This window comes from Trematomus bernacchii, unplaced genomic scaffold, assembly GCF_902827165.1.
Source record: "Trematomus bernacchii unplaced genomic scaffold, fTreBer1.1, whole genome shotgun sequence".
Classification (NCBI taxonomy): Eukaryota; Metazoa; Chordata; class Actinopteri; order Perciformes; family Nototheniidae; genus Trematomus; species Trematomus bernacchii.
Window position 1 is genome coordinate 342,395 of NW_022987387.1, and position 27,936 is coordinate 370,330.

The 27,936-nt window shown below is 40.0% G+C and overlaps 1 protein-coding gene across 4 annotated transcripts; it reads left to right on the forward strand.

Annotated features, from left to right (window-relative positions):
• Positions 1 to 1,269: 1,269 nt before the first annotated feature.
• On the forward strand, positions 1,270 to 27,197 carry csnk1a1 (casein kinase 1, alpha 1). 4 transcript variants are annotated; one of them, XM_034134233.1, is made up of 11 exons: positions 1,270 to 2,019; positions 2,228 to 2,334; positions 7,824 to 7,950; positions 8,471 to 8,569; positions 16,174 to 16,257; positions 18,727 to 18,866; positions 18,983 to 19,061; positions 21,209 to 21,283; positions 21,366 to 21,472; positions 21,857 to 22,005; positions 26,499 to 27,197. In XM_034134233.1, exons 1-11 carry the CDS (start codon positions 1,897 to 1,899, stop codon positions 26,504 to 26,506), a joined length of 1,098 nt encoding a protein of 365 aa, XP_033990124.1. In that variant the 5' UTR covers positions 1,270 to 1,896; the 3' UTR covers positions 26,507 to 27,197. The 4 variants fall into 4 exon arrangements, with proteins under 4 accessions (XP_033990124.1, XP_033990136.1, XP_033990129.1 ...); XM_034134245.1 differs by having other exon boundaries at positions 21,857 to 21,969; XM_034134238.1 differs by lacking the exon at positions 26,499 to 27,197 and having other exon boundaries at positions 21,857 to 22,010.
• Positions 27,198 to 27,936: the final 739 nt, after the last annotated feature.

A 27,936-nucleotide genomic window follows, 5' to 3' on the forward strand; every position in this document is an offset into this window, starting at 1 on the left:
TATTTAACACATATTAGATTAATGAAAAAACATGGTTGTGCTTTATTCTACCTCAGTTAGGGGTATCTCACAAACAAAATACTTGTTGGGGGATCTGTTGTGTTCGCACAATGGAGCTTTATAAGACTTCATCATATCCTTGAAGCAGGAATATGTGGCTGCTTCTTATCTGACGTTTTTGGAGAAAGAAAGTGTATGCCACTGCAACATCATACCACTAACCATGAGTTATCTCTTGCTGGATATATTGAAATAATCGGTTATCCATTATGGATAACCCCACCCCCCCCTCTCCACCTGCAGCTGGACAGACAGGAGCTCCTTCTCCAACAGACTGCTGCAGCTCCACTGTCACAAGGACAGATACAGGAAGTCATTCCTGCCAACTGCCATAACTCTTTACAACATCTCACCTCTGGCTGGCAGAGAACTATCTGTTCCATAGTTTTTCTTTTGATAACTGGACTTATAACTTATAACTGGACTTTTCTTCACACTGTAACTTTTAAATGATGTGGGCTGTAATTTGGCCCTTCATTGTGTTTATTTCACAGTCGTTCAAAAATTCTGCTCTTATAAACCCCTGAACTGTGTGGTTTGTAGCCATCCACCCTGCATATGCTAAAACCATAGCTAAAACTGGACTTTCTGGATTGTATTTGATGTTCTCACCTGTACCTGGAGCAACATGCCTACACCCATGTGGTCCCCACCCTTATGCTGCATTCATGTAACTTCAGCAGAATAGGAGAAATCGGAACAGCGATTTGGAAACGTTTACACCATAGAGGTTCACACCCCATGGTTCACACAACTAATCATACAGTAACTCCAGATGCTCGTCAGATTATTTAAATCACCATAAATTAGTTTTTGTTGTGTAAAATATCCATAGCTGTTTAATAACAAGTTAAACAAGATACAAAACAATGTATCATAGGCCACGCTAGTTCACTTTTCTCTTTCTATTGTATATCATAAAAATTGAATGTATAAGTGTCAATATAGGCTAGGTTTCTATTTTGACTGGCAGTGGTGGCTTTAAATCCATTGGTACTGGTTTGCGGAAACTAAAGTCACGTTTGTTGTTCAACTTTACAGATGTTGACTGGCTACATTGCAGGTATCATAGATGATATGTCCTTTTCCATTCACAATTATGAATCACTGTTCTGCGTTCATATAAAGTGTGTCATTATATGTCTTGATGGTATTATTTCCGATAGAACCTGAAGGGCTCATGAGATATCTAACCTTAGCTAATCGCCTCCAACGGAAAGCAGCTGAGAGAAAGGGTAGAGAAGACAAGATGGCGGAGTGAGTGGGTTGCGCTTTCTACAGACTGTTGCGACCCTTGATGTTTGCTGAAAACGCCCTTAAGTAACGGAAAAGATTGAAAAGGCAACAGCACCATCAGAGGTTTAATTAAAGGGGCTGTTTTTTGCTTCTCATCACGGAGGAGGTCCGGACATTTTTCCGCGACGGTCCTTGCGACAGCGTTAGCTTGATGCTAACGTGAGCTCACGTTAGAGCTCGCTAGCTGCTACTTCGAGGTAGCTGGGTGGCTGTTGAAGGCCGTAAGCTTTATCGGGTTTAGTTTTGGATGTATATACTTCGATACTGACACGGCATTCCGTGTTTTTGGAGGAGGTTTTATTTGGAAGAAGATCCATTGTAGACGGTAGCCTATGAAAAAAGCCAACAGAAGAAATCGGCTGGCTTTTTCCGTTTATTGTCGTCACGTCTTTTTGGAATACAGCTAACATTAGTTTCTACTTGGTTTCGTCAACGCCAACTGGACACGCAGGACTCTGTATGTACTGCTGACAATCGTGCTAGACTGCTACACAGATTTCCCCAAAGTGATCAGGTGGAGATTATCATCTGCTGGATATTATGGCGAGCAGCAGTGGCTCCAAAGCCGAGTTCATAGTCGGTGGGAAATACAAGCTTGTCAGAAAAATTGGATCAGGATCTTTCGGTGACATATATCTGGCCATCAACATCACAAATGGAGAGGTAATCTACTGCATCAACGTCTTCTTTACACTATATTAATTTAGTAAATGTGATAAACCATATTTATGTGGCTGAGTCAGAGTTGAAGCAGGTCTATACTATTAAACTGCTAACGTTCCTCACAATGCATTATACACCATGTGTCCTGCTGAAACTAACAGTGACAGAAGCTGTAGTATACATCTTTTTTTGTGCTTGTCATTTTCAGGAGGTAGCTGTAAAACTGGAGTCACAGAAAGCCAGACATCCACAGCTGTTGTACGAAAGCAAGCTGTACAAAATTCTACAAGGGGGGGTCGGGATCCCACACATCAGGTAACCGGTCCGGCTTTCACATCGTGGTTTCGCTGCTGGAAAAGTGACACATTGTTGTAAATGACACTGTTTAGCTGTATAAGTGTGGTAAAGCACACACGTTAAAGAGGCAGCAGCACTGCTGGCATTAGGCCTGCTAATCTGCCTCACATCACTCAGTCTATTCTAGGAACCATATATGTCTCGCGAACGCTTAACAACCCCGTCGGTTTTCCCCGTACATTTGACTTTGTATCAGTCTGTTCCATATGTGTGCTTTTTTGTGGTGAATATCAACTGATGGTAGTAAGGAAAACCAACTATGTGTTTGGAAATGGCCGCTCCTCTTTTGTTGTGTTAGCTCCCAACATGTCTTCCCTTCCCCTGTTAGAAAATGGCGGCCGAGCACAGACTCGAAAACAACAACGCAGCCCCGCGGTGGAGGTGTTCTCACTGCTAACTCCAGCCTCTACGTGTACTTGTCTTTCCATGGAATTTGTTTAGTTGTGCGGCAGTAACTGTTGAGAACGGGGTGTAGCCCAACGGATCGAGTGGTAAGGTTTTAGAGAGGAGCTGCGGCCCACAGTTCCTCACATTAACACGGCGCTAGAACACAAGCCCTACTTCAGGATACATTGTGGGTTTTGTTGTTGTAAATATCATAATCGTCGATGGATCAAAGTAGAGTGTTGTATATGAATGAGAATGACAGTATAGGTGGCCAATACTTGTACAAAAATAGAATTGAAATAAACATTTAAATATGGTTCTGTGCACACTAACATAGATAGTAAGTTTTCCCCCTCATAGTATAGAACCAATACAGGCCAAATTATGTTTTTGCTCTACCATGGCAGCAGGATTGTTTGGTTTATTAATGGTTCTTGTGAGTGAGATCCCCCAAGTGACTGTTTGATTATCTCTTAATTATGTTGACACTTAGGTTTTTTCGGCTTTAATAAATCATTTTCATGGTTCCTTTTATTCTGTGATTAATCCCATCGTGCATTTTATTTGACCTTTTCGGTATTGTAAGTAAAAGGAAATCTATTTGTACCTTTTTTGTTTCATATCTTTTAATACAATTTAAGAAAAAGTCAAGTAGTGCATACCTTCTAGGCTTGAAATTACTATCGACTTGTTCTTATTTTTGGCTAACAAGTAAGAGGTGCAAAAGTACAGTGTGGGGTGAAACGGGAGCAGGCACACTTGCTTAGCGTGTCGTCTGTGCAGCCGGTGATTTTGGCTGTGTGGATACCCCCACTGATGTATTGTTTTTTGCATCACAGGGACCATGGCAGACCCTCGGACACGGAAATAATGACCTTTTAGGCTTTCATTCTCCCCTGTGTACTTACTGCAAACCCCAATTTATAAATGGAATGGTCTGTTCAACGAGTATTGCGGCATTGTAAACAGCCATTTAAGATCTGTGTTAGGCTACAGTCTCCTGAAATGGTGCAAGTATGAGTATCTGAGGCTACAGAAGAGGAAGTCCATATCTAAGTGACTCCTGAAGCTCTAGAATGAAGAGCATGGAGGATGGCATATTTAAAGTAGTACTGCACATCATGGCCTGATTATCTACTTGTAGAAATTCCTGAGTCACTCAGTGTGAATTGTCCGTCTTCTACTAGTCAAGCTGGTCTGATTGTAGTTTTGGGAAACAAGAGAATCTACTTGTTGTGCAGCAACACCTTTTTTATTTTGTTCATATTATTTGGCTGATGTAAAAACGTTGCCATGGCTTTTTTTTTAACATTAATCGGCCCCTTGAGGTGCAGCTGTGGCTCAGGAGGTAGAGCAGGTTGGCCACCAATCAAATGATAGGAGTTTGAATCCCTTGCTCTTTAAGTCCGCATTTCAACATGTCCTTGGGCAACATACTACACCTGAAAGAGCACGGTTTAAATCATGAGCTATTTGAATTGTTTGAGATTGGCAGTCACGGAAAATCGGGAGCTGGGAATGGCCCAGTTTAATTTGGCCGGTGGCAACGTAATATTGCAAAATCAAAGCACCATTTTACTTAAGCTAACGTGTTTTGTTTTTTTCAAAATTAAGTTTTCGACTTAGTTAATGTACTGTTTTTGGAAAGTCACATTTTCATTCAGTAAAACGGCTTGTAGTTCAAAGTATCTGTCTGTGTGCCAGACAGAAAATACCAACATTTGACTGGTGTTGATTTTCCTATCCCTGTTCTATATCTGGCTAACTGCACTACCACGTACTGCCTTATACAGTATACAGTACAGCTGGCACATGGCTGGAAAGAGACAATGACTGTGAGGCTTCACTTAGTTGAAACCTGAGCTGGAACACACACACCTTCTTAACAAATTAGAACTGCTTTGTAAGGTAACCCCTGTCATAGATCTAAGCACACATGTGTTACATGCCAATCGTGCATTGTTGTTGAATCTCATGGCCATTGTAGAGTTACCAAATGCTGGTAACTTAAAATACTCTATGCAGGCCATTAAGTGAGTTGTAGTGACCGGTTGTAAAACTAGCACCAGCATCATAAATTAAGTATAAATCACTAACTACTGCAGGTCTTTTATTGTAATGTAAGCAGGGACTGCTCATTGAAATGGTGTGCTGGTAATGCTGGCTTAATGTTGCAGCAAAGACTTGTTAGAGCCTGTCCAACCTGCTGTTCCTGCTGCCCCTCCTCCATTCTTACTACATCCTTGCTTACATTTATACAGTCGTCACCTATCATAGTTTCAGTATTTTTGTCTGTCACTTTCTTTAAAAAACAATTGAGGCAACTCATATTTTCTCTCAAAATGCTGTGGTGATTACCCCACAATTATGAATAATACAACAAGAGAGTCTTATTGAAAAAATAATGAATATTTTCTGTCTCTACTTTGTATGTTTTTGATTATTTGCATACAACTATATTTTAGAACAAACTATAGATTTAAGTTGGGTTATTGTATTGGAATATGTATCTGATTTGAAGTAGAAATGCCCTGTTCAGGTTTTTGTGGCTGATACTGATTGATTATTGTCAAGAAGCACAATAGTAAATGCTATCCCGTACATGGCTGAAAACAATGTTTTTTTGTTGCAAAGCAGCTGGAATAAACGGCTCCAGACCATTTTCCCCCATTGTCCTGAAAAACATATTTAAACTGTCCCACGGTCAATTTAAATGTTATTTATTGAAGATTTAAAATGCCTTTTGCTGCTACATGTTTCCGTTGTCTTGTTTACCAGAGTTTTAGAGTGCAGCTTTTTACTGGAATATTGTTATTGGAATCGTTTTTCACAAGGTAGCATTATAAGTAGGGATGCTCCGATCGTTATCGGCCGCCGATCGTTATCGGCCAATATTCACTCTCTGCCGATCGATCGGTGCTCTCTATAAAGGCCGATCAGGAGAGCCGATCACATGACGTAAAATACACTACACTTTTCTCTGTGTGCGGCAAAACAAGCTCTGACAGGCTTTGTATTTCAGCTTTTTCACTGCTGAGCTGTATGTTTATTTTCCACAGTGGGCTAAAGTTGTGAGTCAAAGCCACCCGTAAGATGTCGCAAGCATTTTTTATTAAATGTGATATCCAATGACGGTGAAACTACATTTGCAACAAATAATTGATGACTACTTAAATTCTAGAAATTCTACAATATATTCTTGCTATTTAGAAAGTTTAGTTATTAGTTCTAAAGAGTTAATTATTGTTACTTGTATGATGTTCTGTAGTACTCGCTGGTGTACATAGCTGAGAATTGAGTTTATATGGTATAGTGATATTTGCTTAATGTGTTGTAAATGCAGTTTGTCTGGGAACTGCTCTGTAATACGTGTTGAGGCTTATGATATCCTTTTGATTGGCCAACCTCGGTTGAATGGATAGAATCATTGTTTAGTTGATTTTCCTTTTTCGTATTATTCAGATAAATGAAACTGTACACACGCAGTACTGCAGTTTTGTTTGAAATTCACAGCTATAGTGTTACTGCTAAATTCATACTTGTATGCAAGACACAAAGTGAGCCACATGGCTTGCAATACACTGACGGAAACCCAGGCAGAGTATACCAGTAATTGCAGCTAAAGTAATTGATGAACACAAGACAATCCATGCTGCCAATTGTCCTGCATACTCTCCCCTAGGGCTGTGCAATTAATCGTATTTTAATCTCGATTACGATTTTGTCTTGCAACGATTACGGAAACAACGTAATCGAAATGAAACGATTATTTTTCTGCATAGAATTATACTTAAAGTTCAGGGTAATCAACTGTTAACATACTGTCTATCCCTGGAAAAAGCTACATCGTGAACCACAAACTACTGTGAAAATCATCAGGAGTGCTAGTAACTTACTTACTGTCAGCAGTCATTTGAGCTGTTTTTGAGTTGCATTTAAACGTATTCCATGTCCATTCACTAAAAAATATTAGGTGTTCTTCTAATTTAATAATGTAAATGTAGTTTATTAGACACTAAAATCTAACCAATATCCATCCCTAAGCTGCAGCTGGTGGTAAATTATGAATTGTTTGTTAATCAGGTTGTCGTTGCTTCAGGGCAGCCTCGGACTTTAACTACAGCAGCACCGCTAAACTAATGTCAGCTAACGGTTAGTGGTCGGTTAACAGGGGTAGGCTAGTGGTCAAAATACAACATGGGGCCCCCTATTACAGTACCCACACGATGACCTACAATTGATTTAATTGAGAATCTATTGTAATTGCTATATCAACATTTGCAGTATACATATTGCAAAGATTGCTTGAACTGCAATACATGGTAGCCTATTGCATGTGCCATGCATTCATGCTCTGCATGTATATATTTGGCCAATCAGATGAAGGCGAGCCGCTCTAGATGTCCCGCCCCCCAGTGTAGAAGTCACGCTATTGGTTGTTGTGTAAAGCCCATGGGTTTGAGCTGGGAGTCTGATGGCTGAAAGGGGGAGAGACGAGTGAGGAAAGTAAAGGGGAGGAAGAACTTGTTGCCTTCATTATATCTGTTAGAAACGACAGCTGCTGCTACAGTATAACCGTCAGAACTCTACACATATCAGAACCTCAGATATTGTTTCATATTCTGCTTCTTGAAGGAGACGTCTGGTCACCATGGCGCATCATAGCCTCTTAAAAAAAAAAAAGCTGAACTACTTTTTGCTCAAGGTACAACCTTAGTGTCCTGCTGCCATCAGAACATAAGGCTCATGTACGTTGACAACAGTGGACTTGAGCCTATAAAAAAAAAAAACGCGTGTATGTGTGAACTGCAAATATTCTTTTCCCCCCAAAAATAAGTCTTGGAGCTTCGTTCCGGTGCTTTCTTGCAGCACAACACATGGAAACGCAAGAACCTTAAATTTAACCTTCAAAATATAAGATCTTAAGAAATATGCTACATCTTAAGAAAGCTGAGAATTATCAGATCTGGTCAACCTGTGAAGTTAGTTCAGACATGTTATTGATTCAGATCAACCCCACACCCTCTGCCCCCCTCACAACATCACCATTGTTTCTCCAGGTGGTATGGCCAAGAGAAGGACTACAATGTCCTAGTGATGGACCTGCTTGGGCCCAGTCTGGAGGACCTCTTCAACTTCTGCTCTCGCCGTTTCACCATGAAGACGGTCCTTATGCTGGCAGACCAGGTAGCTCCACGCACCCACATCTATCTCTGTGTAATCTTCTACAGCAGCAATGTGGCTGAATCATGGTTTGAACGAGTAATGGAGAGGTTAGCCTCTCTGTTAGAATGTGTAGAATAGCTTTGTGTGTAAAGAGTAAGCATGATCTCTGCTTTGGGTTCCTGTGGGACCTCTAGTCCCTCCCATAGTCGAAAGGCTGGTTAACACGGCAGACTTTTTAACATTTAATAACATAGATAAATGGGGCATTGTTCATGATGCATTGAAGACTACCTCATTGGTTTGGTTTACTGTAATACTTAAATGATTGTTCTTAGTTAAACCAGTGTTTTCCTGCTATAACACACAAATTCCCTCTGACTTTAATTAGCCAATATTTATCTGAGGTCTGTTTTACTTTACTGAAGATACATGTTTTTGTTAACAAGTGGAATTGATTGGACCCTTTCATTAAAATGTTAATTTGTTTAAAGGAGGATGGTAAATGTGAAATATTTAACTATGGCATTGTTTTCCTCTTCAGATGATCAGCAGAATTGAGTATGTACACACAAAGAACTTCATCCACAGAGATATCAAACCAGACAACTTTCTCATGGGCATTGGCCGTCACTGTAACAAGGTAAGATCTGGCAGGTCATTTGTTTATTTATTGATATATATATGTATACTCTAAGCAACATTCCCTGTTCTTGGCTCAGCTACATTTGTAAAATAAAGAGAATAGACGAATGCAACTATTTATACATCTTTATAGCCATCAAATCTCAGGATATGAACAGCAGGAGTTCTGTAATCTCAACAACCTTAGCCGATCTCCATTCAGAAAACACGCATTTTAAAAGTTTTTTCGCCTGCCGTCTGTCTGCAGACTTGTCAAAGCATTAATGCATGGTTTTTACTAATCGGTATCAGTATGTTGTTACTTCGGCATCATTTTGAAACGTGTATTACAATTAAATCACGGTCAAATATGTTCATTTTGTTGTAGCCCCCTTGCCAGCGATTCCCAAATTTAAAACATCAAAAGAAAATCAAAAGAATCCCACCACATACATTTAAAACAATCGAGCTGTCTGTATAGACGTGGAGATAAATTGTTCCACCTCTGTGAACTGTGCATGGAGCTTAGTGAGGGACTTTGTTAGAACTCTTTTTTTCTTTTCTTTTTTGCCAAAAGGCGACAATTTTGATCTCCAGTACAAAATAATTTATAAGTGTCAGGGGTAGACATTAAGGGTAACATTTCACTGGCCCTCCGGGCCGGTGGAATTGTATTATCACTGGCCCCACCATTGTAACCACTGGCCCAAGAGCATTCGTCCAAAAGAATCGACTAATAATGAAGAAAATGAACACATTTGTTGCAATAGTAATTTATGCACAAACTACATTATTACTTGTACTACAACATTTGAATCATCAGTTCTTCCTCATTTTCCTCAATTGTTCATATTTGGTTTATTAAAATAATTATATTGTGGTCATTGTTAAATGTCTGCTATTATTATTATTATTATTATTATTAGTATAATGCGCTTTCTGCCTTCCTGTCATTATCAGGAGTTAGACCTGTAATGGCTATGTAATAGATTAGATTAGAACCTTCATTATCCTAAACTGCTGGGACATTTCCCTATAGCGAATACCTTTTATATTTTCTACTCTTCACTTACTTGTCAGCATAGGTCGGCATTGATGTACAGAGCCGACAAAAGACCTTGTTTATATTGGCATCATATATAGTGGTGCAGTGACGCGTCCTAAAACCAGGAAGTAAGCTGATGGTTCCCAGCATGGGATTCCTCCATAGGATTTTGGAAAATAGCTGGAAATAAGGTCTGTGGAAAACGAACCTGTTAGATAAATGCACGTTTTGTTCAGCCGGATAATCTCCACATGTCTACCCTACTTTTATAATTTTCGAATCATAAATCTAGATTTATGATTAGAAAATTATAAAAGGGTTTTAGGACGTGTCACTGCACCACTCTATAGAAGCCAACTCCATCGATCAAGCCAGTGTGGCTGAAACTTTCTCTCCCTCTTCTTCTTTAACTCCTCCGGTGACTTTCTTTTATTTGAAGATTGTTTTTTGCTTGGCCGGTTACCGGTGGTATTAAAAACATTTTGGCGAATGGTTAGGTGGCGCGAAAGTCTGTAGTGAACGAGCGCGCTCACGGGAGCCTGCCCGCGCTGCGATCCGCAGCAAACAGCTGTTTGCTTTTCACCCAACAACGACAACCGCCTCGCATAACGCTATGTTGTAGCGTTAATAAACGAAACAATTTAACAAAATTGCTAGTCAAAATACCTCTACCACAGGACCTTTTTTTTTTTTTTTTTAAAGCAATATTTTTAGTGGCCCGAGCGGGCAAGTGGAAAGTACGTTATGCTGGCCCGGGGTGTCTAAATAGTGCTTCCGGGCCAGCGGGCCATTTTATAATGTCGAGCCCTGAGTTGGCTCTCTCTCGGCTGAAAGTTTCTTGCCTGCCTTTGTCTTAAAGTCTTCTCTCAGACTGAGTGTCTCTTCAGTGGGCTTTTCCTCTGTGGAAGCTGTTTCCTCAGACGTAACACTGGCATTTTCATTTTACACTTCTCTTTCTGCAGTCTTCTCCAACCTTCCAGAAAAAGTCCCAAAATTGTGATTTCTTGACATGATATTTAAAAACAAAACAAAATCATTGGTCAAAGGATATTTGATTATTATGATTGAAATTTTAAAACAAACATTTTTTTGTTTTTTACGGCACTACAACACTTAAAATTAAATTATGCCAAATAAGGCAGCTCATTAATTTGGTCTCAGATATAAGGTCATTTAAATCAGATTTCCGCACAGCAGTCAAGGTTCGACAGTCGCACCACATGATATTTTGAATAACAAAAATGATTAATAGTTTTGAAAAGTTAGTTTATACATAAAAATGAATGGTATTGTTTGAAACTTTCAAAGATGGCTTTAGCTTATGTCTTTGTTTATATAAAAAATGTCAGGCTAGCTTTAACAAACATATCAACTTGAGGTAAAACCTTTAAGCTACACACAGCTGTTTATTTATTTTTGTCAATGTATTATTAACCAAATCTTTGTTAACCTATTTTGTTAATATCATTATTAAACTTCTAGTATTTGTACCTTAAAGGTGGGGTAGGTAAGTTTGAGAAACCGGCTCGAGATACACTTTTTGTTATATTCCATGGAATGCTCTTAACATCCTGATAGCAATGAATATCTTCAGTGACAAAAAATCCATAAAAAAATATCATCTGTGGAAGCTGTAGTACTGTAAAAAGCACAACCAATCATTTTAGCCGGCCCGGCTAAAATAACTGGATGGCCTACCTGCCTGTCAGCCTTCCATCTGTGCACAAACTTATCTCGTGCCCTCATTGGTCATGTGTGTGTTGGAGGAGGGGCTCTGTAAGGAAGTGGCAGATTCTTTCCGCTGTGTATTTTCAAATTCTAGCGCACTCGAGCTGGTTTCTCCAAAATTACCTACCCCACCTTTAAAGGCACAAATTATAACTAGTGTTTGTTTAGTAGAGTAATACTGGGTTATGGAAAACCATTTAGTAACATGCTTTATTTTAGGCAAAAGTGGAATCAAAGTGTTCAAGCCAGGCTTAAGTTGAACTAACAATGCAATTCAAACAATTACATTGAAATGTCTTCTGATGCTTTTTGTCTTTTATTTTAGGCTTTGTTCCTTTGTTTGCTGCTGTCCATCTGGCTGCTATTCTAACTATTGGACTTCTTGTCTCTTTCTGCTTCCATATTTCACACTTTTTGTTCTCACAAATGTCTTATTGCTATCAGTCTTACATTTGAATGTATTCTCTATCATCGGTTAATGTTTGTAAAGTTAGGAGCTCTACAGACGCAATCAACAGTAGTAGATAGTCTGCTTAGGATTTTTAAAATGTTAAGCAACTAGTTAGTAGAACAACAATGTTTTATGATATTTTAACCACTAATAATGGCATTATTGCTTACAAACATTTGCACGAGCTTTGTAATTAACCTTAGCAACCTACTTGTCTTTAATAAAAACTAAACTAAAACATATTTTTATTTTTTCAAACAACTTAACTCGCATCTGTCAGGTTATTTACAATGTCTGAATAAATGTATAAATAAAATGAATTGGGGTATTGAAAGGTAAAATATCACACTTTCATGAACTTTTCAGCGCGTTTAAACACAGCAGTTCAACCTCATTTTGAATCTTCCTTACACTCTGAACGCTGAAACCCTTTTCTTCGAGGCAGTTTCAGGGATGGTTCAGAGCTTGTTTGCAAACCTGTTTTACGTGTTTCCACTGCAGTGACGTTGAATTCTGGCCTTAAAAAAAGTATTTAACTCGGGCAAGAGAGCCTAGAGGCTTACGTCAGAAGATGGGGTAGGATTTATGTAAGCAACCGTTCATGGGGAGTATGACAAGAGCCGAATGTCGAAGTTGTAGCGACAAGATAAAAAAAGTGGCTAATGGTTTGCCACTAGGATTTAACGGCATTACCAATCCCTGGAGTGGTCTGTCGCTAATGTTTCGTCGTGTAACGCAGATGCTCCTTGATGGTGGTAAAAATAGCTTAGTGGTGAAGTCATGACGTTGCAACTATTGGGCTTTAGTCGATGGAAAGTAAATGGGTTCTTGAGAGGTTAGCAAGATACACCAACTGCAAACCAACTAGCCCCAGCACAGAGGTGAAACGGAGCTCATTTGAGTTGTAAAGGTGCATGATTGGTGCTTTGCCGGTAGAACTTTGATAGATTGGAACCAAGTAGGAGAATTCGTTTTTAGATTGCAGGGGCCTTCGCTGCAGCCTCCCCCTCACTCTGGAACTCCCTCCCCAGCCACGTCAGATCTGCCAACACTCTCACATCATTCAAACAATCCCTCAAAACTCACCTCTTCACTCTTGCCTTCAACTCCTAATCCACTAACCCCTCGCCCTTATTCCACCTAGCTTAGCACTTTTAACTTTTGTTGTTATTTAGTTTCTTCTTTACTTGCGTGTGAAGCGCTTTGAGCACCAGGAAAAGCGCTATATAAATGTAATCTATTATTAGATGGAACTTTATGTTTTCAAGCTAACAACTACCGAAACAATGTCATTAAAGGGACATAGTTCTATTTTAACATTCAGCAGTCAATTGTAGATGTGTAAAGCTAAATGAAGGTTTGCCCTTTTTGCATGGCAAATGTATTAACTCAAACATTCATGAATGGTCATGGCGGACAGTTTATTTTAATTTCTTTATCCAAAAGCAGGCGTCAGAGGATTGACAGCAGTCTCCTAGTGTAAATGATCATTTAATTGCACCCATTTTAATGTGAAATTTTTTTTTGTTGGCAGTATTTGATCGATAGTGCTCCAACTAAGAAAATAGATGTTATTTGGGTAGAATGACTCTTTAAGCCGTTCCACACTAAATGCCTCCATAAATCCCTATTATTGTAAGATGTTTATAACTAGGGATGAACCGATCCATCGGCATGGTGGTAAGCCCTATTTACCACCATCGACAATAAGGTGAGATGCACTGATGGCAGTTTCCGGTGTTTGTGTTGCTCGGTGACTGGAAGATGTTGCGTTACTGTTTTTAATATTGACAAACCTTCATTTTGAAGGACTAGCACACTGACTGAGGGCAGTCTGACGTAACTTTAAAGTCATTCAGATGGCGAAATTATAAAACCAAAATAAAATACATAAAAGTTGCATTTCATTTTCTTTCTGTCATTTTGTGATGTCATTTGTTCTTCTGGTGTGAGGTATGTATTCATAGTTGCCTGAAATGAGATGATTCTGTTCGTATTATATGGAGCCCTTGCAGACAGGCAACGTCTGGTAGAGTTAAAGAATGGCATGTATGTTGTAGCAACTTTCACATGATGTGAACTCTGCTGCACACCTCCTCTGATTTGTCCTGCTTTACCTTGCTACAAATGTTCATTTCTTGTGAGGGAGGGTTTAGACCAAAGTGAAAAACTTCAAATATACATTAACTGAAGAATTATGATTTATTCTGTTCACATTTGACAGATGGTTAACATTACAGTTGGGTAGAAGAAAGTACATTCCCTCTTATTTTATTTTGTTGTACTGTACAGTAGAGGGAAGTTCATCTTAAAGCAAATCAGAGCTTACTGTGTGTTCAAGGGACGGTTCACATTAGACCTGAGGCCATGCAAAGCATTCGATCAGGATGTTGTTGCTGGTCGTTTTTCTTTGACAGCTTTGTGTTTCTGTTCAAAGGATGTAACAAGATCTAATACTTCTGTACCAGGTTGATGCCTGAAATCAGAAGAAACCTGATGAAACCCAGTTTTCTACAGTAGTGAACATTGGGACATCGGGACTCCACCAAAAAAACCTAATGAGCATCTAATAATATATAGACAATTTAAGCATTTGTAGGCCATGATGTTTTGGGAGTATTAGCTCTGTCTATGTATATTGTGGAAATTAAACAAGGTGTCTTTTTTTTGAGGGAGCAGTACAGTCAGCTAATGGTTTGGTTTGATTAGCAATAAAGATCTGATGCTTCTTTTTTTGTGTCCAATGTGGCCGTTAACATTTCAGAATTCCGGCAGGAATGTTCTCTCTTCTTGCAGGTGGGCGGGACACAGATCTGTATGAAGTACCTGAACCAAAACACACACAGGGATTGTGCTGGCAATCTTCCCTAGCTTGCGCAGTTTGTTTTTTATGTTGACTGTTTCAAAGGCAGTGTGGAATTGTAACCCTCCGTACCCACACAGTACTGTTGGCACTGTATCTCATCCATCAACCGGTTAGACTATTGATTATTCTACAAATGATACAGGAGCATGATTTCCCGCTTGTGCATTGAAATGTACTTGATTTAGAGTCTTTGAAAAGAGATTTTGCAGATCTAAGAATCTTTACGAAACAAGTCTGTAGCTTTAGCTGATGAAAAACTAGTCATAAAAGAATTAATGTCAACATGTGCTAGTGCTGATAATGATGTGCTTAGGACCAAGTGATGCTGTTCATTACCATGTCATGTTTTTAATCTCAAGTGTTTAATAGTTTAATGTTATATATTGATTGAGCACTTTTTGTACGATAACATTTACTCGTATACTTTGATTGTATCATTAACATATCTGGTTCAGGTTAGTCTATGGCTGACTATGACTTGAGTCACGTGCTTGCAGTGTCAAACTGGTTCATGTTGTCTCTTAAAACTGATCGACCGTGCCCCAGACCAGTGCTAGGACCAAAACGTTTTGGTTTTGTTTGGTAAAGAAAAGTACTAATGTGGAGTACAAGCTTGTCTTTGTAGAGCGGGGGCTGCTGCTGTTTGGATACAGTTGTTTCACGATACCTAAATTAATGTTGGTAGTAAATTGTGCTCCAGCACAGAGTATGAGAGAAGATGCTTGTTTTCTTAAATGCTTTGCTGCGAAAAATATCACAATATGACAGCTAACCATATGCCTGGAACTTTTGTCCAACATAGTGACGGATAGGAAAGAGTTGGAGATGTTCGATCTAAAAAAGTTGATCAGAAGAAGTTCTTTAGATGCATCTTAATGTGATATAGGTAACTATTTAATGTCACAATTAATAGCTGGCTCACCATACACTTTTTTCCCAATACTAACTCAACTCTAGTACAGACCTAACCCCAATATCTGTTTATCTGCGTATGATTGAAGAGACAACAACTCCCCATGTTAGTGTTGTCCTGTGAACGTCTTGGTTCAGATGATATCCACTCTCCAGGGTGAATTGGTGGAAGATGGACTACCATGGGCCCTTTACAATCTTCTGCCCAAACCCCCTCGTTCCCCAGGTCTTTTTCTAAGCCATGGTGTTGCCTGTCTGCACTGGCGTTTATAGTCACTGTCAGACATAATATTGAAGTTATCTCCATGTTTCCAGAGACACTAATGGCTTGTTGTACAGGGTTGATCTTACTGCGGTTGTCCTGACAGAAGAAATCCACAGTCATGTGGTTTCTTCTAGACTGATGGCCTGACTGATCACATCTGTACCACAAAGATTTAAACTGGATATTTTGCCTATGTAGTTCCAGCCTATCCTAGCTGTACAGGACACTGTTAGTTGTATCAATGGGAGAAAACCATGTGGGTGCAACCAGAAGTGCCTGTTGTACTCATGCTTACTGTGACTGAAGGTGGATAGAGGCTGTGATTTTGACCCCTGCCCCTCTACTGTCTGCCCTAGTGTTTAGACTCGTCAGTGGGGAAGAGGAAAAGAAGCTTGGCTGTTAGCTCTTCTCAGGACCCACCTTTCTCAGGATTAAACCAGGTGTGACCTTTACCACAACACCAGCTGCCTCACTACAGCAGTTGTTTGCTTTGCAATCATACCTAAATACACAGGTTTAGAGTGAGTCAGACCACCAGCACCCATATTACACTCATAATACCCAATGTATGTACTCCCACCCAGTATTCACTTCATTACAGTGGGAGAAGGAAACAACATTTCCTAGCTTGGCCTAGGGAGTAGCTACTGTTTTTATTTGTAATAATATATGGTCCCAGTCCCTTGAATCATTGCTCAAATGGCTTCCTGTTGTCTCTGTAATGTGTTGTTCCTGATGGTAATGAAAGGATCTTCAAGTCGAGTGCAATGATTCGCTATATATAGTCATTCAAGCCTAATCTCAGATTTGAGGCAGGATTGAGCTTGATTGAACCTGATCCTTGTATCATTAGATTGCAGACCGTTTGACTTAACCCTGTTTCTCCCAGAACTGATGTTTAATTGGCAAGCAGAGGGTTCAATGCATAAGCAGGATGCTTCCACTCCAAAAGGATGGACAGAAAAGCTCTGCAAATAACAATGTTATAAGACACCTATACCACAAAGTAAAATGTATCACTTCAATTGTTATATTTAAATTCAAATAAATAGTCCTTTTTATATAAAATGTGTCCACATTTTGCATATCGGCCTTAAAATATAAATTATTTTTAAGAAGGTGGAAGTTCCATGCGAGTCACTAAGATACAAGACTACTGCAAAGTCGGATTTAAACTGTCACTTTTGCTCGTTAAGGAAAAACCTTCACAGAAAAACTCCTACTTTGTTTATTCCACTGCCAGCCTGGTTTTGCTAGCATAATCAATAATGATTAATGTGATAATTGTAATATTTGATCGTATGTTGATGTGTTTGAGATGATCAGGGGAGGAGGGGGACCTAGGCCGGTTTGTCTTGAGACATTGTGTAAGTTGCTATTTCAGATTGTCTGGTATGGTCACTTTTGATTGCAGCATGTAGTAGTGAGCATGGACAAGGAATGTCTGTTGTTTAAAGGGTTAGTATAATGTCTTAGTTTCCAAGCTTGTGTGTTTTTAAAGCACCTTTTCAATACGGTTTCCCAATGGTATTGCATATAGTTGGACAAAAATAGATTTGTCATCTTCCGTGTCACTCATGGTTGTTTTCCCTTGTACCTGATTGGGTTGTAAATCTTTGCTTTTACTGCCTCCCTACTCAGTGTAGGATATCTCATCAATATGTATTCTGTCCTTGGATTTAATGTCTATAGAAGCCCCGGTGTCAGGATTGTATGAGAATACCTTAATGTTCGAGATGATCTGCTCTGCAAACATTTGAAAACAAAATGGCGAATACTATTCAAATGAGTAAAAGACTTGTTTGTAAGATGAATAAAACCTTCCTCATGTCTGACCTCCGTATGGGCTACATTCAGGTTGAAGTGTTTAGAGATCTTATGGGTCTATAGCGACCAAAAACTGCATTCTGAACAAACACAAACCTGGAGGGTGGTGTGTGACATTGGTCATGGAATGAGTTTGAACTGGTGAGGTGTGTTTCTTTTACTTTAATTACACCAGCACCATCGTGTTGTAGGTTTTAAAAGTGACAGCTCTGGCAAAGAGTGACTAAAGATATGGATTATAGGGCTCATTTTAAATCTTGTTGGATGTATGAAGATGGATAAGCCTACACAGGACAGCACAAAGAGCCCACAGTCTGCCCGTTTCTGCCCTGTTGAACTCTTGTATGGCTGAAACCGATCATCTTGCTACTTGTTTCACATGGTCATTTGTTTTTGCCTGTAAACCCCTTAATAGCCTTGTTGTCTGGATGTTCATATTGGCAGTAAACATTCATGCATGGTGAGGTTGGACTGGTTATGTTTATTTTTGGTCTGCATATTCATGAAGTGTTACACTTGTATATAGTCACCGATAATAACTTGAATGTGTCCCGTTCTTTATTGTATGAGCCATTACATTACGAATTACAGATGTTTCATTTTGATTGACAACACGTGATTTAACACAAGAAAAAGATGCTCTAATAACATAACGACATCTGTGGTAACTTCATTATGAATACTTTTTGTAAGAAATATCAAGAGGTTCAATTAAAAAAGTTATATAAAAAAAAAAAATGTATCCAGGAGTTAAAAAGGCTTCTGTTGGCTAGTTTCTCTAGGCATCAGGCCTTTCTTACCACACTGAAGCTATGTCAGGTGTTTTTGTTTTTAGGGACGTTTTTGTTGATATGACACGTATTCCCCCTTTGCATGGAACTCGGATCTCCTCAATCAATGCAGTTGATCATAGTTTTCAACATTCATATTTTAAAGCAGGACTCAGCTAATTGTCTGTGTTTTTAATATAAGGACCCTATTTAATATAGTGCATCTCCATGTTTGATGAACTATTGCATTATCATTTGTCAGTGTGAAGTCCGTGATGGATAACCAGCATGTGTTCTCTCCCTCTCTCTCAGTTGTTCCTTATTGACTTTGGCTTGGCGAAGAAGTACCGAGACAACCGAACACGGCAGCACATCCCCTACAGAGAAGACAAGAACCTGACTGGCACAGCCCGCTACGCCTCCATCAACGCACATCTGGGCATTGAACAGAGGTCTGTGCACATATTTGAATATTTGACTCAATCTATTTTTCTGAAAAGATACATGTAAATGTATGCAGCTATGCCCTGATTGTGTTCTCAGCAACTAACATTATTTCTGTATGCAGCCGCCGTGATGACATGGAGTCGCTGGGCTACGTGCTGATGTACTTCAACAGAACCAGTCTGCCGTGGCAGGGATTAAAGGTATGGAAACATCACTGACTGGCAGTAATACTCGCCTCTATTCTCCCAATGTTTTGATTGTCTTTTTGTGTGGTGCCTTTTCAAGTTTAGCTTTATTTGGTTGGACATGAACTCTTTGTGGCACACTGTTTAGACCAGGGGTCTCCAACCTTTCTTCATCTGAGAGCTACTTTGAAAAAATGAAAGTGGCCAAGAGCTACTTGCATCACATCGCTTACATTTATTCACATAGCCCTCATCAGTTGAATTAAGCTATACTTTTGTACACGTGTGAAATTGCAATACCTAAAGCTTATCAAAAATCTTAACTTCACATCAAGGTCCAAGAAAACGAAGATTTCTCACATATTATTATGGCCCACATAATAAGTACATCACTGAACATTCACATGAGTGTCCTTAATCACCACCTTACAAGCATTTCACTCTTTTGTTAGTGAGATGAATGGCACTGCATGCAGTCCACCATACAGGAGTCTGCTGGAGTGTACCCACTTAGGTTCACTCTAATAGAGTCATTTAAATGTCCATCAGTCAGTCTTGTTCTGTATTTAGATTTCATTCATGTCAGAAAAAGCTGCTTCACAAAGGTATGTAGAACAGAACCAAATAAAGCAGACATTTTCAGTGCTGCTTGGTGAATGTTCTATAGTTTTCGGTGTCTACAAGGCTCCAGAAATGTTGTGAGTTTTGCTGAGACTTAAGCTGAACATTATTTTGGAGATCTCCACAGGATTGACACTGAACAGTTGTTCAGCCATCTTTTTCTTCTTCTTCTTCGTCTTGACATTAAATTATAAACCATAATAAATCACGTGTATAGGTCTAGCCTCCCTATATCTGTGTGAAAATGGTTCCATCCTCAAAAACAAAAAACTAATACTTCTGCAGTCTAGCTGCAGCTTCTAGCAACGGTCTTCTGTTAAAAAAAAGACACTGAATGTCTTGAATGTGGCATCACACACAGGACTTAAGTCTGAACACAGCAGACAACAGGAGTATTTACAACAGCATTATAAAAACAAAAATAGTGCATGTGGGTGCACACTTACATTCTCTGTCTTACTGTTACATAAATCCCATGAATGTATGAGATTAAGTTAGCTTCATATCTCAATCAGTGATTAAGTGAATAATAAAGTTTCTATCGGGTCACTATCAGCCTGTCACTCATTATTTTCAGGGAGGGGGCGGGGTTTGGAGGAACGGAGAGGAGACGGTGATCGCGGAAGCTTTCCTCCTGCCTTCACAAACTTTACACAAGTATTTATCAACTGAAAATAGCAAGAGGACATTCATACTCTGCAATCCAAGACTTGATTAAATCCACCAAAAATCTGACATGACGATAACGAGTGTTTTTCAAAAAACACAAATCCCTCCCTGTGTGTCTCTGAGCCGCAGCGACAGGGCCTGATTCAGAGCGGGTCATTCTGCTGTTAGTTCTGGACTGGTGCTGGTGGAGAAAGCAGACTGCTCCGTGTGTGTTGTCGCTGTGCTGCTGTCACGTCTGTTCCTTGATCTCTGCGTCACCGACCATTTGATATTCGTGTGACAGAAAAAATTCTAAAACAAAAAAATGTTATTGTCCAGCCGCGGCTGAAAAATCAATAAGCAACCTTACTACGCTATAATCGATAATCGAGCGGCGAGCTACTGAAAAGCTGCCCGCGAGCTACCGGTAGCTCGCGATCGACGTGTTGGAGAGCCCTGGTTTAGACTGTCTTTTGTGAATATGGGTACTGGTCCACTTGATGTGCCATCAGAAGAGAAGTGCAGAGGGCAGTTATACTTCAGTTATACTTCTGATGAAATACAATGTGGATACTGAAAATATGCTATTTGGACAACACAGCATTCCCATTATAGAATGTTTATGCCAATGAGCACAATTGTTACTACAGTTTTTTTTTTAAATTGTTTTTGTAGAGCACTTGCCTATTTAGAAATGTGCTGTGTAAATAAACCTGCCTTGCTGAGGAACAGCAACCAATGACCTGTGGGGCAAACCTGATTGTTGCTCTGCTGCAATAGTAGCTCATAGTGCATTTATAGTGCAAAAGACTGAGTGTCACACAGAGTATACAAGGACGCTGTAGTGGTAGAATGTCTCTAGGAGCGTTGTTAATGTTGTGTCTATTTGTCAGGCTGCCACAAAGAAGCAAAAGTATGAGAAAATCTCTGAGAAGAAGATGTCCACCCCTGTTGAGGTCCTCTGTAAGGTAAGAACATGTCGATCATGGAGCGTGATAAAAGTTCCTCCTCCACATTCACACAACTCAATGTATGACTCGATGTTTTCAGGGTTTCCCAGCAGAGTTTGCCATGTATCTGAACTACTGCCGCGGCTTACGCTTTGAGGAGGCTCCAGACTACATGTACCTGCGCCAACTGTTCCGCATCCTTTTCAGGTAAACACACATTCTACACATACACAAGGAAAAGGCCATTTTTGCTGTGGCAAATCCAGGGTTGATGCAGGTCAGTCTTCGGGACCACTTGGGACAAAATGAACTGTAAACAAATGTGGCAAATATTCACCAAAGGCAGCTTCAGTCCATCATTTGTGCTGGATAAAATGATGCCGTCACAGCTAATAAATGCATAAGTCTTGGTCTATGATTTATGTAGTATACATGAACAAATGAAGCTTCATTGAGTGCAGAACAGTTTCTATTCTTTCACCATATTCTATGTTGGTTTTCTACCTGCTATTCTTAAGGACTTCCTCCCCTTCAAGCAGCTGACTGTTGTTAATATTGTGCTGGCATTGTGTTTCTATTTTATTTCTGAAGGACTCTGAACCACCAGTATGACTACACATTTGACTGGACCATGCTGAAACAGAAAGCAGCCCAGCAGGGGGCCTCCTCCGGGGGCCAGGGCCAGCAGGCACAAACCCCCACAGGCAAGCAAACTGACAAACCCAAGCCTAACATGAAAGGTTAGTAGCAAACAGCCAAGCGACGTTTATTACAGACACCAATTGCTCATATATATATATATATATATATTCAGTTTAGTAAAAAGGGAGTACTTTAGATACTGTTTTATATCCTAACCCACACCCCAGTGCCCTTTTTATTTATTTTTTAAAAGAGTAAAACACCAAATTTGAACTCAAAAGCAAAAGTAGCTAATTATTCCTTTTGGAATAATGAAGCCAAACAGTATTACAAGTTTTAGGAGGCACCTTTTTTAAAGAACAGAACATCCCAAATAAAACAATTTAATACAATTGGTCTGTCTTGCAGAAGCAAGCACGTCCTTGGGGAATTTGACTACTAACTTTGTTGCCATGCTATTCTGTTCCTTTTGTTGGGGTTGGAAAACAGGCTCTTTGTTACCACACTGTTTTAATGCTGACCAACTTCCCAACACTCCTCTGACCCTGTCTTTATTAACATTTCCTCTCTAAACTGGAGGTTGTTAAAGACCTATTCTTTCCGCTTCCTTCCTCTCTCAACCCTTGTGTATTTGACTGCAACATTATTCAGGGTTCTTATAAAGAACCCTGAATAATGGAATACAAATCTTAAAAAGTCTTACATTTGATAATCAGAATTTAAGGCCTTAAAAAGTCTTAAATATGATTTAAAAAAAAAAAAATAAGAAAGGTCTTGAATATGATTTAGAAGGTCTTAAAAATGATGGGATTTGAAAGGTACTTCTGTGTTGCGATCGCGTCTAAAATGTGTTTTGGGGGAAATGTCCGGGCTGCAAAGTAACCTGTACGGTAAGAGCCTTTCAGTTCCCCCCAACAATCTGTATTGAAATAAATCAACATGGAACCAGTAATCACTAACTTTGTTTCCCCCTGCCCCTTATTGGAGAACACCCAGCTAGTAACCTAGCAACCAAGCTTCAGCTAGCGGCAGTCAGAAACCCAGGTATCTTCGAATCTACTTACAAATAAATATGGGGAAGTGTAAGTTCAACCGTATTTGGTTGGAAAACATGGAATTTAGTGCTTGGTTGAAACCAGTGGAGGGGAACGTGTTTGAGGCCCGCTGCACCTTTTGAAAAGAAATGTAGTGTTTTCTTTTGCCAATGTAGCGTTAGCTAGTGCAGCGTTAGCTAGTGCAGCGTTAGCTAGTGCAGCGTTAGCTAGTGCAGCGTTAGCTAGTGCAGCAGCTCCCGTAACAACACCGGGGGACCTCCGTGCGACGTGTGGGTCTATGTCAACGCTAAAGGCGGAGGTGCTGTGGACGCTAAATACTGTAGTTAAACACCAATCATACAACAGCAACGATGAAATATTGTAGCCAAGGCAGCAGAGCTCTGAATATAGCTCTTGTTACACACACACACACACACGCAGAGACACACACACACTTTTTGCCTAACACGCTAACACAGTTCTGTGTACTGTTATGCTGTTATGTTCAGTCATCGTTTTTATGTTGAACATGAATACATTTACTTTGAAAGAAGAAATACGTCCCATAATTACTTGCATAGCAATTTTCCTTCATACTTTCTTGCCGTGAAATAGGTCTTAAATTCTATTCAAAGTGGTCTTAAAATGTATTTTGTGTTGGTGAAACCTGTAGGAACCCTGATTATTGATCACACCTGGTGTCATGCAGGTGTGATCAAGGAGTATCGGCCCCTCAGGGCTGGACTGAAGGTGTACTGTCACTATCTCCACTCTCACTCTCATTTGTGGCAAACATCAATCCGCCCCGGGGTGTTCTTGGGGAAACAATGATAAATACATTAAGTTACTTATAATAATAATAACTCGCCATAAGGAAAGTTGTAGTGAGTTTTTAGAGACTCATTTCAACAAGCCTGTCCACCAACAGGAATATCTCTTGAAGGCATTGTGATGTGATGAGGTGCAACATGGAATATTACACCGGGGAAGGCAGTCTGCAAAACATAAAATAAGTTTGGAAAAACATTGGCTCTCTTTTGATCATTTAGAAAAGTTATCCTTTTTTAAAAAAAAAAAAAATTAAAAAATGTTCAGCATGCATTTAATTAAGTGCTGAAACGTTTTGTCATTCTAATTGTTAAAACTTGACATCTAATATTATTTTTTTTTTAATGCAAATGTACAGTATGTCAGTTCCAAGTATTGGTGGTCGGCTTCTGTGATTGCTAATAATTGGTATTGAAAGAATTGTCTCACCCCTTCATTTCTGTGGATACTTGGTACACCATTAACCAGGGACTGAGCAGCTCTGTGGACCTCAGCAGCTCTGTGGACCTCAGCCCTCACGCACTGCAGCTCACAAAGCACACACAACCAGGGAAGGATCCCCTTCTCCCCCGGTACTGATGCTGCAGCAGAGGGGCTGCAGATAGAATGTTGATGCACAGCAGAGTGATAGAACAGAGCTGGAGGGGGGGCTCTGATAGTGGAGAGGTTAGGCCCTGAGCAGCACACATTTCCAGTCTCTCAAAAACATCCTGTGGGGAGAGGAAATAGAGTTTAATGCAAGGGTGTTTCGAGGTGATCCAAGTAGAAGTGTTAATGAAATAAAGTTAAATGAATAAGACTTTTACTTCCAAAGTAGCCTCCCCACTTCACAGCGTCATCGATGGGAGCTCACCTCGTCAGTACTAGATTATCTTGGGTTGTTACATTGACTTTGTTTTGTTTCTCCTTTTTCAGTTTCTGTTCAGTAACATGTCATTTTTTGTAAAATGTTTTACAAAATGTAATGTTTTGTTTTCAGTGATTATATTATCTATTCTTTTATGAAATCATATTGCATTTCCAATAAGCGGGCAGTGACAGCACTGGCACAGAACAACCATTTGTAACACTGAAGTCCTTCACAGATCTGACATAAAAGCAGATGTTCAAATTGGAGACACCTATACGCTCCCAGATACCACCACTCTAAACCACAACTGATTAACATGGCTGCGTACTTTGAGCTTTTTCTGTCTTAGTTGCAGGTACGAGGGCTTCTTTTTTGAAAGTATTTGACTTTTTCTTTTACGTTCAGAAAGTAAGGAGTTGGCTTCAACAGAATGCTAGCTTAAAAACATTTGAAAGGAATATATGACGGTGGTCCGGAAACCAAACCAACATAATGGAAAGTAGATGACTGATCTTTCAGACGGCCCGTTGAACCTGTTCTGCTCTCCTCTCCCTGCTGTCAGTCAGTTGTCCTGATGAAGCGTCACACGGCGCTGACAGGAAACGGCTCATCAGAAGCTGTTCCAACACGTCCCCCTCCACTTAAAAAGTGCATTTTTGCTAGCATGACCATGATATGTCAAGATTAGTCAACAGCCTGTGTTAAATGATCCCCACGTCAAACTGTTGGTACTTACTGGCATACTTAAGAGGCCATATTCTTATTTGTTTTCACGACAGTGCCGTCAGTTCACAATTTCCACGATAATGAACAGGCATTTGTCACATGTATTGAATTAGTGGAGTTGTTAAACATTCAGTTGAGTAAGTGTTTGAGGGAATGCAATGTTTCAAATGCTGAGCAGAGGGAACACCCTATCATACCTGAGTGAATCACACACACCCTGGGTGTGTCTTAAAGTGGCAGAACCTTAACCTGCTGCTCTGGCTTATTCATTGAATTTAGGCACACAATAAATGTTAAGCATTTTTAAATGTAAACAAAAAGAATATTGCTTTACTTCCATGTTGTGCTATATTCCTTCTAATGTATATTAAAAAAAAAATGCTCTTCACTTTCAGGGCACTGCAGGAGTTGATCAGAGCACAGTGTTTGATGTCCTGACCCAAGGGAGTGTGTCAAACATGCAGTGCACACACAGCTCTGTGTACTGATACATACGCCACTGGGATCAGAGCAGATAGCACATGTAGTCTCAGCTTGTGCGTTGTTCCATCTTTCTATTAGTTTGATCACAATTCAAAAATGGTCAGGTCTGTTTCATTTATACCATTAAACTACCTGATTCCAACATGCCTAATTTAGTAGTGAAATGGACGTGGTTTAACAGCCCGTCCTGGTCGCACCCCGATGTTCCTCTTGCTGAAGGACTGTGAGAGGGAGAGCTGATGGGTCCCTGTGACATGGCTCCTCTGTCATCAGTGTGCAAAGACTGCCACATTCTGCATTATTTGTGCAAATGCTCACACAGTTCACCTGTTTTTGTCCGTTTTGGCTCAGGTTGTAGTCCTGTATCATAGCAAGTGAGTCTCACAGCCAAAGTCCCTCTCAGTGAAGACACCGGAGTGTTCTGCCTTATTTTCATTGCAGACAATGCCATGCTGTACAACATGTATTATTATACTCTATCTGCCTTTATGCTTCAGTGCATTTCTGGGGCCTTTGACTCTCCCTTGGTCAGGACTTGGCAGAGGAGTAGAGTTCTGAACTGTATGAGCTGGACTCTTCTCCTCTGTGTAGCCTCTCCACTCAGCTGTAATGTAGCATCCTGTACTCTGCAGTGTGTGTGTGTTCTAACTGTGTGTCTCTGTGTCTGTAGGTTTCTGAGGCCCACAGCAGGGTGCAGCAGTGTTGGTGACCAGGACCAACAAGTCTCTCTTCCTGGACAAGCGACAAACAGAGTCTGTGTCCCCTTCCATAATAACTATCTATGTAATGGAAATGTATAGATTAACACACGCCTTTGTCAGCTGTGTCATCTATATATTCATATGTATATATAATAAAACTCTGCACTCCGAAAGAAAAGGAAGAATGAAAAAGCAGGTTTTTTTTGGATGTGGAGGCTGTAGCCCCCTGCCCCCGCCCCAGACCCCCCCACCCCATCCATCCCTGTCTGCCCTCCTTTCAGTGTTGACTTTTTGTAAGGTTTCTTTGGAAACTGAAGTTAAGAAGATAGTCAGCTGGCCCTCTTTTTTTCTCTCCCAGTGGAACCCTCTCAGCATCTTCTCCCCTCTTCACTCCTCAATTTTTTCACTCCCTCCTTTCCAGGCAAATGTAAACATGAAAATTGTTTTGTTTAAAAAATCAAAATGTTGGATTTTCTTTCTTGTTTTCTTTTTGTTTTCCTATGGTGATTAGGAGTTTGCCTGTCAACAATATAAGCAGCGGATGGCAACAGTCAATGGTAGAATGATACTCTGGCTCTCTCCCTCTCTTTAGAGCTCTGAATTATTATTAAATCTGTTGTAAAATGGTCTTCTCCAAAAATACCAATAAAAACATTACATAACTCAGACTTCCAAGCACATGTCATTATCAAGTGTAACGGGTCACAACTGCAGGTGACACGTTATAAATAGAGGATGTGGAAGAATGGACAGCGAAGCATCTCCTATGTTCTCTGGCATTTATTCTGAGGAGAACCTCACATAATGTCCTTTAACATCCACGTCGCATATCACTGCTCACGTCACTGTTAGTGTATATATATACATATTACAGAATTGGAGAATAATTAAGAAATTGCCAAGATAACATTATTTTTGAGTAATCAAATATAATACAAACATACCCGAGGACAACAAACGCATAATCAGGGGTGCACATAACTTTTTTGCCCTGGTTCTCAAAGGAGCACCTGGAGATGTTGCTTGGTGCGCATCCTTAAAATGAAATAAACCGTACCTTTTGAGGGGTTCTTGACTTTATGAAGAGGGGGGGGGAGGTGCGCTAGTGAGCACGCTCATGAACTGTTCGCCGGAGCCTCGCAGCGGGGTTACTGTGCACATAAAGCAGACCCTTCACGCGATAGCGAGGGGTAGAGCGAGGGATCGCAGATGCCGTCGTGCTCGCGGACGGATACAAAAAATTAAACCTAAATGGCTCGCGAATTATACTTTGTAAAATCTATGTGTGGGAAACCCTGCTATCTTACCAGTTCTTATGCAACTCGCAAATCTCTCTCTCTCCCTCTCTCTCAATGTTGGTGCGTAAATGCGCTTTTTTTCAAATGATCCGGTGCTCTTTTTTTGGCG

Bases quoted from the DNA above. Each gene is read 5' to 3' on its own strand.
- csnk1a1 (XM_034134233.1), top strand. From the start codon at position 1,897: ATGGCGAGCAGCAGTGGCTCCAAAGCCGAGTTCATAGTCGGTGGGAAA. The intron at 8,570-16,173 runs GTAAGATCTGGC...TGTCTGCCCTAG, and splicing joins TTGGCCGTCACTGTAACAAG to TGTTTAGACTCGTCAGTGGG. The intron at 21,284-21,365 runs GTAAGAACATGT...CGATGTTTTCAG, and splicing joins CTGTTGAGGTCCTCTGTAAG to GGTTTCCCAGCAGAGTTTGC.